This window comes from Colobus angolensis, unplaced genomic scaffold (genome assembly GCF_000951035.1).
Source record: "Colobus angolensis palliatus isolate OR3802 unplaced genomic scaffold, Cang.pa_1.0 Scaffold605, whole genome shotgun sequence".
In the NCBI taxonomy this organism is placed as follows: Eukaryota; Metazoa; Chordata; class Mammalia; order Primates; family Cercopithecidae; genus Colobus; species Colobus angolensis.
This window is the reverse complement of record NW_012119655.1, coordinates 370674-382058: the sequence shown is the minus strand read 5'-3', so window position 1 is coordinate 382058 and position 11385 is coordinate 370674. Positions and strand designations below refer to the sequence as shown.

General features: G+C 40.4%; 1 protein-coding gene across 2 annotated transcripts in view; it reads right to left on the bottom strand.

The window, feature by feature from the left end:
- AKAP9 (A kinase (PRKA) anchor protein 9) overlaps nt 1-11385 on the bottom strand; it is a 174353-nt gene that overhangs the window by 7212 nt on the left and 155756 nt on the right. For both annotated transcript variants that reach the window (XM_011963235.1, XM_011963236.1), the window contains exons 39-46: nt 10759-10978; nt 8882-9032; nt 6725-7393; nt 6292-6500; nt 5872-5977; nt 3891-4073; nt 2687-2887; nt 985-1217 (exon numbers count right to left, since the gene is read on the bottom strand). In XM_011963235.1, the coding sequence (XP_011818625.1) occupies nt 985-1217; nt 2687-2887; nt 3891-4073; nt 5872-5977; nt 6292-6500; nt 6725-7393; nt 8882-9032; nt 10759-10978 (1972 nt within the window). The remainder of the gene's footprint in view (nt 1-984; nt 1218-2686; nt 2888-3890; nt 4074-5871; nt 5978-6291; nt 6501-6724; nt 7394-8881; nt 9033-10758; nt 10979-11385) is intronic.

Here is an 11385-nt window from a genome sequence, read left to right as displayed (position 1 = left end):
ATCTTCCCCCTAAATGTGGGCCTCCTAGTCTCCCCCTTGGTGCCATCTCTGCCTCCCTTCCCGTCTCATCCTAAGTCAATCCAGCAGTATATCTTGTTAGTTTCTGAAGCTGGCCACTACTACTTACTCCCTCCTCCTCACCCCACCTGGTTTGAGCCATTCTCAGTTGCCAGGATAAGGCTCTGTGTGTGTGTGTGTGTGTGTGTGTGTGTGTGTGTGTGAAAGAGAGTCTCCCCTAGGTTGGAGTGCAGTGGTGTGATCTTGGCTCACTGCAAGCTCCGCCTCCTGGGTTCATGCCATTGTCCTGCCTCAGCCTCCCAAGTAGCTGGGACTATAGGCGCACGCCACCATGCCTGGCTAATTTTTTTGTATTTTTAGTAAAGGGGTGGTTTCAGCATAGCCACAATGGTCTCGATCTCCTGACCTTGTGATCTGCCTGCCTTGGCCTCCCAAAGTGCTGGAATTACAGATGTGAGCCACCACACCAGGCCTTTTTTTTTCTTTTTCTTTTTTTTGACAGAGTCTCACTCTGAGTAGCTGGGACTACAGGCACCTGCCACTACGCCCAGCTAATTTTTTGGTTTTTTAGTAGAGACAGGGTTTCACCACGTTGGCCAGGCTGGTCTCAATCTTCTGACTTTGTGATTTGCCCGCCTTGGCTTCCCAAAGTGCTGGGATTACAGGCATGAGGCACTGCGCCCGGTCCAGATTGTTTTCTAAAAGGCAACCCTGAGTGGATAGGCCAGCTCTGAGTCACCAGCTGCCTGGACCTAGGAAGGCCCTTTTCATAGTCTACACATACCCTGCCAGTATTCCTGCTGAATGAAAACCTAGAAAAACAAAGCAGACATGCTTCAGTGATGGCACATACCGCCTACTATACAAATATAGAGCATAACCAGAAAAGAATAGAGGGAGAATTAAAAAGAACTAATCCTTTTAGAGAGTCTATTAGTAAAATGCATTTTCTTTCAAGTTCTTTACCTGGAAATTGCAATGGATACTCTGACGGCCGACCGAAACCTGGTGAAGCCCTTTGGGCGATTGGTGATCACCTCTAGATCCGTGAAAGCCGGCTGCCCCCCCATCCGGGCAAGCAGGGCCAAAGTGGCATCTTCACATTCCTGGAACCCACCCAGTAACAGCAGCAGATATTTCTTCTGGTAAATGAGAGCCTTTCGAAAACTTTCTGCCCTCAAGTATTTGCCATAAATTCTCTATATTTAAGGAAGAGAAGAACATAAAGACATTAAGAAAACATTCAACCTGCTCTCCAGGGGAAAATAACCTAGATTTTAACAAGTAGTAGTAGTAGTAGCAATGGTAGTAGTGATAAAATGGCAGGTATCCTATCACTGTTTTCTACTTTATCAGGTGAAATTTAAGATAAACTAAGCTTTACGCTTTTGCCTCTTTTAGTCAATGGAGTCTGAATACTAATAGTTAGACTTCTTTTAGGATTTAGCCCTCAATAATATTAATTGCAAATATTTTTGTCATCCCAATTTCATCTTTTTTTTTTTTAATTGTACAGAGCTATTTTCATTAGGGTCACTAATCTATTTATTTATTTATTTATTTAGAGTCACTTATTTATTTATTTATTTATTTATGAGATGGACTCTCACTCTCTCACCCAGGCTGGAGTGCAGTGGTGTGATCTCAGCTCACTGCAACCTCCGTCTCCTGGGTTCCAGCAATTCTCCTACCTCAGCCTCCTAAGTAGGTGGGATTACAGGCACCCACCACCATGCCTGGCTAGTTTTTGTATTTCTAGTAGAGATGGGATTTCACCATGTTGGCCAGGCTGATCTCAAACTCCTGACCTCAGTAATCCACCCGCCTCGGCCTCCCAAAGTGCTGGGATTACAGGTGTGAGCCACCGTGCCTGGCCTAATCTAACTTTTTAAATGTTAATGTTTTCTATCCCTTCAGAGTCATAAACCGGAATAAATGTTCCAAAAGTTTTTATGTTTTGAATTTTATGTTGACTGATTAAGGTAGTTTTAACAACATTCATTATTAGTCACTAGAGAGGCTTTCAGAGGGCTTACCATTTTACAGAGTATGATGCTCTTACATATAACATTCTTTTGGTCTATTAGGGATGAAACCAGGGAAAGTGGAACCACGAGCCCAGGATGCTGCTACTGTGACCATTAATAGAGGTTAATCTGGTCCCAGTCCTGGGCATGCCTTTCCACAACCTCTGTGACCTGCATTCATGACAAAGACTGAATAAAGAGACCTAGAGACAAAACCTGAATACCATCTATGTTTTTTTTTTCTTTTTTTTTTGAGATGGAGTCTTGCTCTGTCACCCAGGCTGGAGTGCAGCGGCGCAATCTTGGCTCACTGCAAGCTCTGCCTCCCAGGTTCATGTCATTCTCCTGCCTCAGCCTCCTGAGTAGCTGGGACTACAGGCGCCCGCCACCACACCTGGCTAATTTTTTTTTGTTTTTGTATTTTTAGTAGAGACGGGGTTTCACCATGTTAGCCAGGATAGTTTTAATCTCCTGACCTCGTGATCCACGCATCTTGGCCTCCCAAAGTTCTGGGATTACAGGCGTGAGCCACCGTGCCCGGCCCTAAATTTCTTTAGTCTATTTATTTAAGGTCAGTGAGCGATGAAAGAAGGCAAAAACGTAGAACAAACTGTGATGTTTAGATGAGAGATGTCTCCTACCTTTAAAGTGACATGTTCAGAATCAGGGCTCAGAGTTTGAAGTAAAGAGTCATTTCTTAGTTCAGCTTTCAGTTTGTATACTTCAGCCTCTGCCCTTTTCAAAGATTTCTGGAGAGTCAATTTTTCTCTGTTCCATACCTCTTTTTCAGAGGCAATGATGGCTTCAATGTTGGCACCACCATTCAATGAAAACCTGGAAGACTGCAAAGACCACAGACTACTTACATGATTTTTAAGAACAAGTCTCTGAAGAAAAGTCTGAGCTAAACATATTAAAGATAGCTCAATGATGATGCAGTCTCAACTTTCTAACCCCACCTAAAGTTCAAAGCCAATCTCAACTGACAGTATGCATATACACTAACTCTAAGTACATGGTCCTTTGCTAAATACATTAGTTTTACAACTAAAAGTCCTTGAGAAAGCCTGGCCACAGGGAAGGTTTAACAGATTAGCAGAGCTTTGAACTAAAAACTTCAAGAGACCTAACAGACCATTTGGGTCCAAATTTTGAGCCTGTGCCTGAAATAGTGTATTGGAGAAGTGGGAAAAAAGCCAGTATGTACATAATAAGTGGATTTCTATAAAAGGCACGTAAATGTGTTATCATGTATTTAACCATACAGTTGTCTTACAGGTCTTTTCTATCTTTATATTGGGTGATTATGGAAACTAGCAATTAATTTTATACCTGTTTTTAAATGGAAAAATTTTAAGTAAATTCTCAGCGTAATTTATCAGACTGAAAGACATAATTTAACAGCACCTTCTATTTGAGTCATGAACACAATAACTGGTAAGTAACAGAAGAGAACAGTCAGGATTCACATTTGAACATTTTATGTATCTGTTGTTGGTGCCTAGGTAGCAAAGTATCTGGCTTTGGAGATACATGTATCTTGGTTTGACTACAACTTCAGTTCAGTTTTCTCAGGTATAAGGTAGATGTGGATTAGACATTCTTTATGTATACAACCCAGAGTCAAGTACAGAGATGGTTTCCAATAATTATTGGAACAGTAATTATTAGTAACAGTAATAATAGTAGTAGTATTATTGTCATCCCTATAAAATTTTCTACAGATCCTACTAAGAATCAGGTATGTGATAGTTTTACATTAACAGGATTAAAACTTGAACTAGACAGCATAAATGATAAGCATGTACTAATTCTCATATATGGAGATGCTAAAAATGGACATACATTATCTCTACCAGCTCCTGTCTGTCGATACCACCTGATCTGCTCTTCCAGCTTCATAACCATGTTCCTTAAGTCATTCTTCTCTTCAGTCAGTTGACTGATATGCCCTGTCAGCTCAGCATTTTGTCTCAGTAGTCTTTCAGTCAAGGAGCCACAAGAAGTACTTGGGGACACCAAGCTGGGCTGGAAAAATAAAATGGTGTAAGGTCACTTAAGCACAAATGGATATGAATAATGCATATAAAGTGTGAATAGGCACTGAGAGCAACAAAGTTCATGAATTGGTGTTTGAGTTGAGTCTTCGGTAATAGGTAGATATTTACCAGGCAGAAAAGATAAGGGCACACTAAGCAAAAGGCACAGAGGTTTGAGCAAGTGTATATTCCTTTCGGGGTGTTGTAGGTTGCCTGTTAAGTCTAGATTGCTTTACTTTATGAATAACAGACCTAAATGTAGGCAATGGAGAGCCATGAAAGGCTTGATGCAAAAATATGACACAAAATTTATGTGTTGGAAAAATTCCTTTGGTAGTAATGTACAAAGCAGGGGAAATTAGGGAAGATATAATCTTCGTGTCAGGTAGACCTATCAGCAAGTTGTTTCAGCAGCTAGGTAAGAAAATGCTGAAAGCCTGAATGGAGGCAATGCCTAAGGAACAGAAAGTAAAGGGTGTGTGGGAGAGGTATTTAGAAGGTAAGAGGGACAGGACTTAGTGACTATCTAGACGTGCAGGTAAGGGTGAAGGAAAGTGGTCTATGGTGACTTCCAGCTTTCTAAACTGGGCGGTATCATGACTAGAAATGAGGGTCTGGAGCAGGAAGGAGAAAGGGAAGATAGTGTTCAGTTTGGAATGTGCCTGTGAGGTTCCTATAGGGTTGCTATGGGGTACATTTCCCCAAGGAAAAATGTCTAGTAACTAACTGTAAATATAAGCCTGGGCCAGGCGTGGTGGCTCACGCCTGTAATCCCAGCACTTTAGGAGGCCGAGGCGGGTGGATTATGAGGTCAGGAGATCGAGACCATCCTGGCTAACACAGTGAAACCCTGTCTCTAATAAAGAATACAAAAAATTAGCCGGGCGTAGTGGCGAATGCCTATAGTCCCAGCTATTCGGGAGGCTGAGGCAGGAGAATGGTGTGAACCCAGGAGGCGGAAGTTGCAGTGAGTTGAGATTGTGCCACTGTACTCCAGCCTGGGTGACAGAGCAAGACTCCATCTCAAAAAACAAAACAAAAAAGAAAACATATAAGCCTGGAACACAGGACAGAGGTCTAGACTAGAACCACAGTCCACTAAAGATAAGCTCCATAAGGGTGAGGTTTTAGTCAGATTTGTTCACTGTATCTCCAGAACCTATCTGGCACTTATCTGGCACAGAGTAAGTGTTCAATATAAGTATTTGTTTAATAAATAAGTCTAGTGAGAGCTCAGGGTGTTGGACTGTGTGAGCTTTCATAGTTATAGGTTACAGAAAAGAAGGAAGAGGGTAGGAAGAGGAACCATAAAGGTAACTGATGAAAGAAGCAGAAGAAATGTTAGAATACTGACATGACAGGCAAGGAAAGAGAAGGTCTTAAGAAAATAAAAGAGATCAAAAGTATCAAATGCTACAAAGACGTCAAGAAAAAGACTGAAAAGATTCACCAGATTAGTCAATTGTTTAGACACTGGTAGGCATCTAAGGGTGTTTCATGGAGTAGAGAGGATAGAAGCCAGATCACTCTTTCAGGAAGCTTGTCTCCATACAGTAAAAGGTCAACATAATTATTCAATAACAATAATGAAAGCTAACTTCCCCCACAAGCCTTCATTATCTTCTCTTGGGGGAAAGCAAGGATTATTACTCATATTTAAAATAAATGAAAAGATACAAATAAAACTCTATAAAGAGTATAAACAATATGCTGCAAGTTTCAAATGATTCAGTTTCTATTAAATCTTTGCTCTCAATGCTTCAGAAATAACTTTTAAAAAGTATTACCTCTTCACCTTGCTGGCCAGTTAATTTCTGTAGTTGTAAAATAATTTCATCAATATTTTCCTGAACCCAAATGAAATCTTCATCATCTGCTATTTCAAACTGTAGTCTTCAAGAAAAAGACAAAAAGTCAAAACATACCTTCTCAATTGAGCGTGTTTACTACCACAAACATTACAGAGCAGACAACATTCTACTTCACCTATCACTTCTCCCTTATATGCTGTGCTCTCTTCCCTGGGTCAAAGTGTTAGATAGTTATTTTCAGACATTTGAGTTCTGTTAAAGAATAGCACCTCCTAATGCAAACATGTATTACCTTTAAAATTTCAATTCCCCACCCTTGGCTAGCTGTCAAAGAGGCATGGGGTCTACCCAGCCTAAGAATGCTGCTTTCCCAAAGATTAGGCAGAAAAGTCTAACCTCTTAGAGGCTTTCTGGGCTAGAACCTGTAGTTTTGAAGCTACACATTGAAGCTTTTGTCTGATCATTTCTAATTCATGATTACAGCCGGTTCCTCCTCCATTCATTTCAATCAATTTAGCGTAGTTTGATTCCTTTGTTTCTCCTTCTATTTTCTGTTGAAGAACCCAATTTCTAGTTCGATCACTGGTTAAGCTCCACGTGGCTGGCTGGCAATTTTGGACAGAATAAGAAAACGATAATTGTAAGTGAAGAGCATATCACAGTCTACCTTAAGAGAACACAATTATTTTTTATATCCAATAAATGTCTATATATTTCATTTTTAGGTGATTTACAGTTATTTAAGTAATTTAATCCAATATCAAAATTTAATGATCAAAGGGCTGCAGTACTTTCCTTAAAAATATCTAAAACGAAACTGTCAGTTTACCTCATTAAGGTTCTGATATAGAATTCTTCTACTTTCTCGTTTTTCTTCTCGTTCTAGTTCTTGCTTCTGGAATTCCTGCATGATTCCTTGTAGTCTCTGTCCTTCAAGGTCTAACTTATAAACTTGTTGTCTTTTCTCTTCCAGCTGGCGCTGAAGATCTTCCACTTTGGACTGGAGCTCATGCATTTTTTTCTGTCCCTCAGTGTTGGCCTCTTGTTCTGTCTGCAGTGTTTTCCTATGAACCTGCCTATCTTTTTCCATTTGCTGTCGTGTTTGCAAAGAATCCAGTTTATATTTTTCAGTCTCATTTAACAGTTCTACTATGCGACTGTGTTTTTCCTCTAGCTGTTTTTGCAGCTCTTTCAGTAGGTCCTCTGAGGGCAAGGACGGCCGAGACTGCCCAGTACCATCATTGCTCTGCAGCTGTGCGTGCAATTCCCGCTCCCTATCTAGGGTACTACTCATTTCCCGAATTCGAACTTTCTCAGATTCAAGAAGTACTTGAAGCTCTAAGTTTCGACTGTGTTCTTCTGACAACTGGGCATCATACAGCATTCTCTGTGATTCTATTTTTTGCTGGGATTCGTTCAGTAGTTGTTTCTGTTGTTCCAAAAGTAGATTTAGCTGACGATTCCTTTGTTTCTGACTCTCAAGTGAAAACTTCAGATCCTGGTATAAGAAAGTCAAATTTAAGAACTTGTTAGTATTATTAAAAATACTTGGCCAGGCATGGTGGCTCACGCCTGTAATCCCAGCACTTTGGGAGGCTGAGGCGGGCAGATCACCTGAGGTCAAGCGTTCAAGACCAGCCTGGCCAATATGGTGAAACCCTGTCTCTACGTCTCTACTAAAAATACAAAAAATTAGCTGGGTGCAGTGGCACATGCCTGTAGTCCCAGCTACTTGGGAGGCTGAGGCAGGAGAATCGCTTGAACCTGGGAGGTGGAGGTTGCAGTGAGCCTAGATTGCGCCACACTGCCCTCCAGGGTGGACAACAGAGCGAGACTTTGACTCAAACAAAACAAAACAAAAAAAACCTTTATAAGTATACAACCATGCCTTTATTAATACTATGCTGATAGTATCTGTATTAGAAAATAGAACTGATTTAGTTTATTAACTTAAGTGTTCAGTAGTTAGTGCCAAATCATGAAATATAAACAAAAGAAGGGTAAAATACTTTTCTCAAAAAATCTTAACCTAAGTAATGAAGCAACGTACATTTCTTATAAGAATAACAACCTTTAAAAATATAACTGTTCCTGGAAATCTTACGTTTTGATAAGATTCCTGTGCACATTAATAAATTTGTATAAAAAATAAATGTTCCTGATATAATGTGATAGGAGTTCCTGTAAAACCTTGTGTTTTGCAGTATCAAATGCTAAACATAATAGGGCTTACAAGGAAAGCAAGGCTAGGGGCAAATAACTCAAAATATACATACACTTTTAATGGTTAAAAAATTATAATTGGTACCTAGGGATATATTATGTCCTTGCTGGGCAGAGAGTTCTCTTTGCCTGGAGGCTAACACAGTGGACATTAAAAATAAAAAACTGGGCACAAATGCTGGCAACACATTGTTTTTCAGCACAGAGTTAGTGGGAATTAGGATTAAGTGGCTAGAAGAGCTCTGAGCTAGTGAGACAACTCCATCTCTATTAAAAGTAGATACTGCATGTAGTGGTACAACCTGCCTTGAGCTGAGAGCCTTGCAAAGCAGGGGTGTGTCTCTCTGAAAGGGGCCAATGTTCACTTTAAATGTTCTTAAGCAGTGAGGGATCCAGAAAAGTATCCCTGTTCCTCTTCCCTAGGAGAAAACAGGAACCAAAACTACTTCTGTATTAAACTGACAGGATTGCCATGTTTATTTCTGTGTACCAATTCACATGACCAAAACATGTTGCAGCAGAGCAGTCTATATGCATCCTTGGATGTAGCAAAACAAACAAACAAACAAACCAATCACATTCCATTAGCATTTCCTCATAATATGGTTTAGATAACATTATGTAGTATTGAATGCCTAAGTGAGCAATTTACCGCATCTTATTAAGAAGTCTAAAGTTGACATTTTAGATGGAGGAAAGTCTCAAGACTCTCTTCTATCATTCTGGATTTTCCAGAGACATTTAAAGACAAAGATAACAGTACCTCAAGTTCTTCTTTATCCCATTCTTCACTGTGTCCCAACTTCGCTTTCTCTTTCTCCAAAGCCCACTGGAGCTCTCTTGATTTTTTCTGTTCACTTGCTAATGTGTCGTTAAGCAAATGTACTTCATCTGTCTTATCTTTAACTTCCAACCTAAGTCAGAAAGACAAATGAACTTCCATAAAGCTATGTTGACAAAGCATATAACGAGAGAGAGAAAAACAGCTTCCACTGATAAGTTGAGGCATATAATAAGCTAGCTAAGAGGAAAATATAAACTATTAAATATTCTTGACTGGGGTTCATTTCAAATTAACTCTTTCTTTTTTTGTTGTTTTGTTTTGAGACCGAGTCTTGCTCCGTTGCCAGGATGCAGTGCAGTAGCGTCATCTTGGCTCACTGCAACCTCCACCTCCCAGGTTAAACCAATTTTCCTCCCTCAGCCTCCCAAGTAGCTGGGATTACAGGCGCACACCACCATGCCCAGCTAATTTTTATATTTTCAGTAGAGATGGAGTTTCATCATGTTGGCCAGGATAGTCTCAATCTCTTGACCTCATGATCTGCCCGCCTGGGCCTCTCAAAGTGCTGGATTTACAGGCGTGAGCCACCGCATCCGGCCTTTTTTTTTTTTTTTTTGAGACAGTTTTCCTCTTGTCACCCAGGATGGTGTGCAATAGCGCAATCTTGACTCACTGCAACCTCCGCCTCCCGGGTTCAAGCGGTCCTCCTGCCTCACCCTCCCAAGTAGCTGGGATTACAGATGCAGATGTACGACAGCACACCCGGTTAATTTTTTGTATTTTTAGTAGAGATGGGGTTTCACTATGTTGGCCAGGCTGGTCTCAAATTCCTGACCTCAGGTGATCCACCCGCCTCGGCCTCCCAAAGTGCTGGGATTACATGCCTTAGTCACCACACCTGGCTTCAAATTAACTGTTTCTAGTAGTACAATTATTAGTTATTAATTATCAATGCAAACAACTATGCAATTTATTGTTACAAAATAGTATTAATAAAAATTTTGGCTGGGCATGGCGGCTCACACCTGTAATCTCTGCACTTTGGGAGGCTGAGGTGGGTGGGTCACCTGAGGTCAGGAGTTCGAGACCAGCTTGGCCAACATGGTGAAACTCAATTTCTATTGAAAATACAAAAATTAGCCGGGCATACTGGTGGGTGCCTATAATCCCAGCCACTCAGGAGGCTGAGGCAGGAGAATCGCTTGAACCCAGGTGGTGGAGCTTGCAGTGAGCTGGAATCACACCATTGCACTCCAGTCTGGGCGACAGAGCGAGACTCCGTCTCAAGACAATTAAATAAATAAAAAATAGAATAAATAAATAAAGAGTAAATAAATTGTTTGTCTTTTACTGAACATGGGAATCACCATGTCTATTTGTATGTGAAGCTAATGTTCAATATAAAAACGACTAGTTGTAATGTGTCTTTGGCAACAGAATATCGCAGTATTTGTATCAACAAATATATTCTTTTAACAAGCACTGTCTCTTCAAATATTTTGCATATTTAAGCTAACTCAATCATGAATTCTACTGCATTCATAAATATCACTTCAAATTGGCTGATGGTAAAATAAAGGTCAAAGTCAAAATTATATCTCATACAAGTCTCACACAGAACTGAAGTCACAGTAGAGAATATGTCATAAGTTCATCATTTGGAAAAATTTAGTTTTTTTTCTATTATAGTTTTTCCTTGAAAAAAACAGTTGCATGCTATTTAAACATCATGCATGTTATATTGCATGGTATTTAAATATCATGTGTGTTATATTTTTCTATATTTGCATAGTGTTTATGACAAATTACTCCCATTCCTTATTATAACATGTTTATAATAAGGAAGCCTGGCACACCTGAAAGCCTCCAATTCCTTTAGGTGTTTATGCTGTGCCTTGAGTGTTGTTTCTAGTTCCAGTTTAGTTTGTGCAAGCTCACTCTTCAGTTCTGCCACCACCATTTTCTCAGAACTCAGCTGCTCCTGCAGTTCCGTTGCTCTGTCTTTCATACTGCTGAGCTCCACTTGCATCTCCAGCATTTGAGACTGCTTCTGCTGTATATTATATTCCAAGAGTTCTACACAGAACATGATTAATATTTAAAACATAATCAAGCAACTCATATTTGGTTTATAAATATTTGTTGATAAGAACTGATTTGTAGTTTAGGAGATTACTTCAAAGGAAACATGAAAAATTATAATCCCAAGAGTTTGTAATGCAGTACAGGCACAGTGGCTCATACCTGTAATCCCAGCACTTTGGGAGGCTGAGGTGGGAGGGAGGACTGCTTAAGGCCAGGAGTTCAAGACCAGCCTGGGCAACATGGTGAAATTCTGTCTCTACTAAAAATACAAAAATTAGCTGGGTGTGCTGGCATGTGCCTGTAGTCCCATCTGCTCAGAAGGCTGAGGTGGGAGGATTGCTTGAGCTCAGGAGGTGGAGGTTGCAAGGAGCTGAGACCATGCCACTGTACTCCAGCCT